General features: G+C 31.3%; 1 protein-coding gene across 1 annotated transcript; it reads left to right on the forward strand.

Moving 5' to 3' along the window:
- Positions 1–1,208: 1,208 nt before the first annotated feature.
- On the forward strand, positions 1,209–6,882 carry LOC134705942 (uncharacterized). The gene is made up of 4 exons (XM_063564654.1): positions 1,209–1,237; positions 2,159–2,314; positions 2,938–2,983; positions 5,997–6,882. Exons 1-4 carry the CDS (start codon positions 1,209–1,211, stop codon positions 6,141–6,143), a joined length of 378 nt encoding a protein of 125 aa, XP_063420724.1. The 3' UTR covers positions 6,144–6,882.
- The last annotated feature ends 351 nt before the right edge of the window (positions 6,883–7,233 follow it).

Genomic DNA, 7,233 nt, shown 5'->3' on the forward strand with positions numbered 1-7,233 from the left:
ACAAATATATATACTAGTTCAGTTATAATGAACGCCATACTAGACTTCAAATTGTACAAAAGAAACTAAAAATAGCTAGAGGCTCTTAAGAGCTGTGTCTATGTGGATATTAAACAAAGGACACAGATGGAATCATGACAAAATTGTGTTTTGGTGATGTTTTTGAAGTTCTTACTTTACTGAACGTCCTTGCTACTTACAATTATCTCTATCTAAAATGAACTTTGCTCATTAGTAACAGAGGAAATTATTTAGTTAAAAATTACAAAAAAAATAACAAGTTTATGAAAAGTGTTAAAAAATGACTGTTAATGGCAATAACTCCTTAAGGGGTAAAAACTGAACATTTTGATCATGTGGACTTATTTGTACATCTTACTTTGCTCAACATAATTGCTGTTTACAGTTTATATCTATCTATAATAGTTTTCAAGATAATAACCAAAAACAGCAAAATTTCTTCAAAAATTGCCATTTGGGGGACAGCAACCAAACAACCGGTTGTCCAATTCATCTGAAAATTTTGGGACAGATAGACATAAACTTTGGGCCAGGTGAGTTAAAAATAATTCAAGACTAAAAAGGCTAGATGCTCGTGACTTGGAAAAGGCGCAAACATGCGGCGGGGTTAAACATGTTTACGAGATCTCGACCCTCCTTTATACCTCTAGCCAATGCAGAAAAGTAAACCCATAACAATACGCACATTAACATTCAGTTCAAGAGAAGTTCGAGTTGATTTCAGAAGATGTAACCAAAGAAAATAAACAAAATGACAATAGTACATAAATAACAAAAGACTACTAGCAGTTAACTGACATGCCAGCTCCAGACTTCAATTAAGCTGATTGAAAGATTATGTCTTCATCATATGAATATCCGGCACAATCCTTCCCTCGAGGGATTTCGTATCATATATACCATCATAACATATATAAGAAGAACCTAAGCCGTGTCATACTAACAACTGGGTTTTAAATAAATGTGTTTAGTTCCGATGCAAAGACCTTATATAAGTGAATCAATATTAACGCCAACATAAGCAATCTTTAATGATCTACTCATTTTTGAATGAATTACAATGACTTATTGTTTAATGCAGTATAGGCCCTGCTCATTGTTGTAGGCAGAAACGTGACTTAATGTTATTTATGCGGCATGGGCTCTGCTCATTGTTGAAGGCAGTAAAATGACTTGTTGCCTTTAAAATGGCCCACAATACTTATACCATAGACTCGTACGAGTTTGTCAGTAGAGGGTTAAAAGGAGGATATGGTATCCCAGTTTACAACGAATTCGAACTGAACTATTGCGGCTGGCCAAACTGAGAAATTCTCTACATCGACCATTAAACCAGAGGTAGAGGTTGGTTATGCCTCTAAAAAAGCACATATCACTTATGCCCTTGACCCGTAAGAGTTAGTCAGGAAAGGATAAGGAGGGGGGTACTCTGGTATATCACAAATTCGAAAATGAACTATTACCGGCTGGCCAAACGAAGAGATTCCCCACGTGGGAAATGATACCAGAGGAAGAGGTACTTATTGCCTTTAAAATGGCCCATAATACTTATACCCTAGACCCGTACGAGTTTGTCAGTAGAGGGTTAAAAGAGGGAAATGGTATCCTGGTTTACAACGAATTCGAAATGAACGATTGCCAGCTGGCCAAACTAAGAAATTCTCCACATCGACCATTATACCAGAGTTTTTAGACAGTAGATAGATTATTAGATAATAGAAAGTCTGATACATGATAGCTGATCAAGAGGAGGGCAGGTCTTTTTGGGGGATGTTGGGATCGGGTATTTTTAAGCTCAGGATTTCGGAATTGGTCCTTTTAGGATCAGGGAATTCTTTTATCAAATTCCGGGATGTCAGGATTTAAATTTCTTTGAATTCAGACCTCAAGATTTTATGTTTTAAAGCCCGGGATTTCAAGATAAGGACCCCTCCACCCCCCACCCCCCTCTCAACTCATTTCAAGAAGACTATGACTTTGTTAAAATATAATTTTGTTTATTAGTATTGGCCTAGTAAAAACAGTTTATTCATATCCAATCAAGATATTACTGTTCTTAATTCTAATGAAATATTTGCCATTGAATGGCATGCAGCAATTACATGTATTAAAAAACATGTAACCATGTTTTTTTTAGAGGGAAACCACCTCGACCAAGAAGAAGATCTAAATCAGCCTCATCAAGAGTCAGACATTATTCTCCAGATGTTAGAAACAGAGCAAAATATATTGTTAAAGAATACTACACAGAAAGTTCAAGTGCTGAATCTGAAGATGAAATTCATGTCAGAAGGTACTGGTCTTATGAGAAAAAAATGTAGTTTGTTCTTGTAAAATTTGGGAATTTAAAAAAAGAAAGTAATAAAAACAACAAAATAATCCCCTGACCCCTTCCTCTAGAATTAGGTGAATTAAAAGGAAAAGGATAAAAAACAACTCTTTTGTCTTCTAATTAAAAAGGACTTTGACATTGAGGTATGTATTTAGTTTGTAATGTGGTCTTAATTGTCTTGTCAAGGCTCATTGTTGAACAAAAAAAGTTAAAAACAAGCACAAACTTGTATTAACATTTTTTCTTGCAACTTGTAAAAGTAAAAACACAAAAATACTAAACTCCGAGGAAAATTCAAAAAGGAAAATCAAAAATCAAAAGGCAGAATCAAATGTCCAAACACATAAAACGAATGGATAACAACTGTCATATTCCTGACTTGGTACAGGCATTTTCTAATATAGAAAATGGTGGATTGAAAATGGTTTTATAGCTAGCTAAAGAATGTCAGATCAACCTGAATTTTATAAATGGCCTTCTAAACATTTAAAGATATCACATATCACATAAGTAATTTCAGTTGTCCAGCATGAAATTGATTTAACTTGTTCAACAAAATGTATATGCTCTATTTTTTTCTGCAGGGGGAGAAACAGAGGAAGAAAAGGTAGAGGAAGAAAATACAGAAAGGTAAAGCTAAGGTTTCGTGCTGGGGGTCAAGGTCAAAGTAATGAGCCAAACAGTGGTAGTCATGGCAACACTGTGAACATGTCACCTAATATCTCTGGCACACTTAGTACTATTTCTCGTCTGTCGTCTGCCAATCAAAGCACTTGTAGTCCTAATACTGCTGCACTTCCATCTGCTAATCAAAGTACTGGTCAACTAGATGTCCATTTCATACCACGTGTCAGCACTCCTGTTACTATAGTGACAGATGTCAAAACTAACTTTGCTTCAGACTCTGAAGGGGTATGTTGTGCATGTGCATCTGTTGGCTATATAGATGATGTTTCCTTTCGTAGATTGCAATGGTCTGTTTCACTGTTTTTGCTTGTCGATATCATTAGTGAAATTTGAAATTGTGCATGAAGAGTAAAGTAATGTAAAAACTATAGAATACATTAAGTTATGAATGAATGAATGCTCAAAGTATGTAAAAAAAATTGGTTGTGTATTTTACATGGCATGAATTTCTTTGAGTTATTTTTTTATGGTCCCATAGGTTGAAAATTATAAGAACTAAACTAGCAAAACTGCCTTTAATTTAATTCAAAATCAAAGCAGTAATATTACTTGCTAATATACTCAATTTATTGACCTGCATATATACATATACATATACATTCCAGCAATTTTAAGCCACCGACTTTTCATCTTTTCTGCTTTATCCTGACTGTTAGAGCTAGTTAGTTTCTCTTTTTTTGTCCTATGCAATGAATGTGTCAAAGAAGTGGCATAGAGAACTGAGATTCAACGTGACATCAACATTCAGACTTAGTCTGTTGTAAAGTTTTTCATGACAACACTAACTTTCTCAAACTTTCGGGGATACTTGAACCTAAGCTACTTCTTGGTAAATCTGAAGCAAAATTTTGTAAGTATTTTTGTTTAACATTCTGTATTTTTGTGTAGTCTGCATCATTTAATGTCCAAAAGCCTAACAAAGTGATCCATTGTTCTGTATTTTCCTGCAGCGGAGTCAGCATTAAGTTTCAGTTTGTGATTTCAAACACCAACAACTGTCAAATATTTACATAATTTTAGACAAAATTTAGACAGCACTTTTCTCCTTTATCAAGAGATATCTTTCTGACCAAAATTTAGATTATTTTATGCCCTGTCTTAGATTATTCCTATGTACCTTATCCATCTAGAGGTTTTGTTGAATTAGTTTCCATGATGTTGTGGTTGCATCAACTTGAAAATTAATTATCATTATAATGTAAACTTTTTGAAATATGTGCCTTATTATGGTTTTGACCCAGATTCCATGGTTCACTGAACATGGAAATGTAATAGTTTGGACACTTAAACACTATAAAAGAACCAATAAGATTTTCAACAATAATAGTACTTTTATTGCTAGGCACCCTCAGTTTCTGGCTTGCATGTAAGGGTAATGTATAGTGAACTGGACGCCATTCTGATTTAACACACAGGCATGTGAAGATATCAATTCACAGCTGTTAGTATATAACAATCATAAATTGTAATTCATCATGGGTTGATGTCTTAATAATCATTTAACATGAAGTCTTTTAAAACATAATACTTGAAATAGTCAAAGTTGATGTTTTTATGTAATTTAATAATCTGATAATTGAGTTTTGTGTCTTTAAAAATAAAAATTGTTGTACATGTACCTGTTTGATTAAATATTCAACAGAAAAATCTGGCTATCAATTTGGTAGGGTTTGTGGTCTAGCAGCTGTTTACAGTTTTTTTTGCAATTATCAATAATTCATTCAAGCAATGCTTTTACAAATTTAATATGTGGTTACTGAACACAAAATGAAAGTCAACTTGAATACTGATTTTCCCTTTTATCATCTAGAGGTTATGGTTTTTAATAGACTGACAACGGCTCTTTGTGTTTTTTGCAACATAGATGATTTAGTTTTTGCCATTCAGGAGTTATAATATTTGATATGTTGGAAATAATGCATAGAATGTGGCAGGTAAAAAAGCCTGAAATTGTCAATTTGACAGCTCATAATTCCTTTTTCAAATCTCAGTATTAAAGATTGAGAAAGGAGTAAAGAAAGTTTTGACTACAAAAAAAGTCACTTTTTCAACACAGTGTTGATTTTCAATTATCTTAGATTCAAATAAATATGATCAACTGTGTGTGATAGTTTAAATCAATGAAATTAATAATGCTGTTTTGTAAAAAGCTAATAAATACATTTAAGATTTTTTTATACTAACTTTAATGCCATGTAGAATTATAACCAGTAAACTCTTTTGTGGTAGTGTAACTTTTGATAAAGTTGAAATTAATTATAATTGGTGCGTCAATGTCAGAGCATAGTATGTTTATTACAACTTCAATAGTACATTTGTACAAACGAAATATTGGTATTAATTTGGTTGAAAACTTGTTTCATAACTTGCACCCTGTTACTTTTCAAATGGCAGTTTCTCATTTTTTTAACTGTCAAGGTTCTTTGTATCAAAGTATGGCTCTCCATACTTTATCATTTCTCATTTAGTATTTGGCGAACAAGATCCAGGCTGGAATTACAATCTTGACATATGCTTTAAGACAACTGGATAATTTGACACATTTGAAGATTTTAAAATTGTGTTTTTTGTGAAGTGTATTTTAATGTGTGATTTGACCATACTAATTTGCTCTTTATGTTTCATTTGTATTGCTAGATAATTTTGTTCATTGTAGATAGTGAATATTTTGTATTCCTTTTATTCTTTTCAATATTTTAAAAATGTATTTTTCTACCATGTCAAATGATATTTATTCAATCATTGATAATAGTAACTATAGATTATTAAATAATGGTAGGAAATTAATGACATATTTCAGAAAATATATTTTTCTTTCCTTTTTATCGTGTAACTAATGTTTATTTATTTAACATAGAAAAAAACATTTTGATTTAAACAGTATATGTTTCTTTTCAATTTGGAAATTGTCTTGACTGCCATTTAAACAAAATTAATTCCTTTATCATTTTTATAGGCTAGATCAGACTATGAGGATGAACTGAACCGATCACTTAATTTGACGGAAGAAATCGATGGTTTGACACGAAAAATGATGGACACCGTAGATGGAGAATTAAGACGTGCAGGAAGGAAAAAAGAATTTCGCTCATCTATTTGGTAGCACAGGAAAATCTCTTGCTTGGAATTATAAAAAAAAAAAATGGAAGCTGTGATATTCTGATAAGGTTCAGAACAAGATGATATAGTTAAGAAATAATTAACCAAGATAATGTAGCTCAACAATTAGACATGAGAAACTTTAGTTGATGCCTTAAATACATTAAATGATTGCCCATGACAGTATAATTAAAAAAGTGCTGGTGCTTTGTATACTAAAAAAATATATATCCTTTAGCACCGTAGAATATCATTTGTTTCTACAATACAATATAAAACTTCATTAGAATTGTATTATGATGAAAGACGTTGCATTTATAGATGTTTTTTAAATGTTTGACCAATCAACTATATACATTGTCTGTGATATTTTTAATTTATTATAACTTATTTATATTGTTTTTTATGTTTATACCAATATGTCTTAACAAGGATGCTTGTTATTAACTTTTGAATGAAAATTTAATGATATTTCTGAATATTGAAGTTGCAATACTTTGAGGCAATTAAAAAAGAAAAAATCTCTATTCAGCAAAATGTTGCAATTTCTTTTTTGTATTAAAAAGTAACAGAATAAATCAGAATATCTTTTCATTTTCCATCTAAACAGACTTCTAAACTAATCTGAATTTTGATTTTTGTATGTCTTTATAATGTTTTATAGATGATAAACAATATGTGTAATTTTTAATTCCATCCAGTTATTATTTATTCTAGTATATGTTTTAAAGTTTTACATTTTTTCATGAAGGATATTTTCCATTCCAGATATTTGTTTCAAGTTTTTTTTTGTATAATGTTTTATTATGTTTCATTTTTATATCTGATTCCATCCAATTTTATTATGTGGGTGATTTATGTTTTAATTTGTGTTTTATTTTAAACAGTATATATGTTTGTCTTTAGTACTCTTTACACAAAATTTACTATCTTAAGTTTTCTTTCCGTCCCACACATATCAGTATTTTATTGTTATTAAGCTGATACACATCCATGAGGATTTTATGTTAAAACAATCTCAAGATAGAAATGAACATATCATTATCATTGTATCAAATACCATATCGTATTGTCATTTGCTCTATGGATTTTTT

This window comes from Mytilus trossulus, chromosome 2, assembly GCF_036588685.1.
Source record: "Mytilus trossulus isolate FHL-02 chromosome 2, PNRI_Mtr1.1.1.hap1, whole genome shotgun sequence".
NCBI lineage: Eukaryota > Metazoa > Mollusca > Bivalvia > Mytilida > Mytilidae > Mytilus > Mytilus trossulus.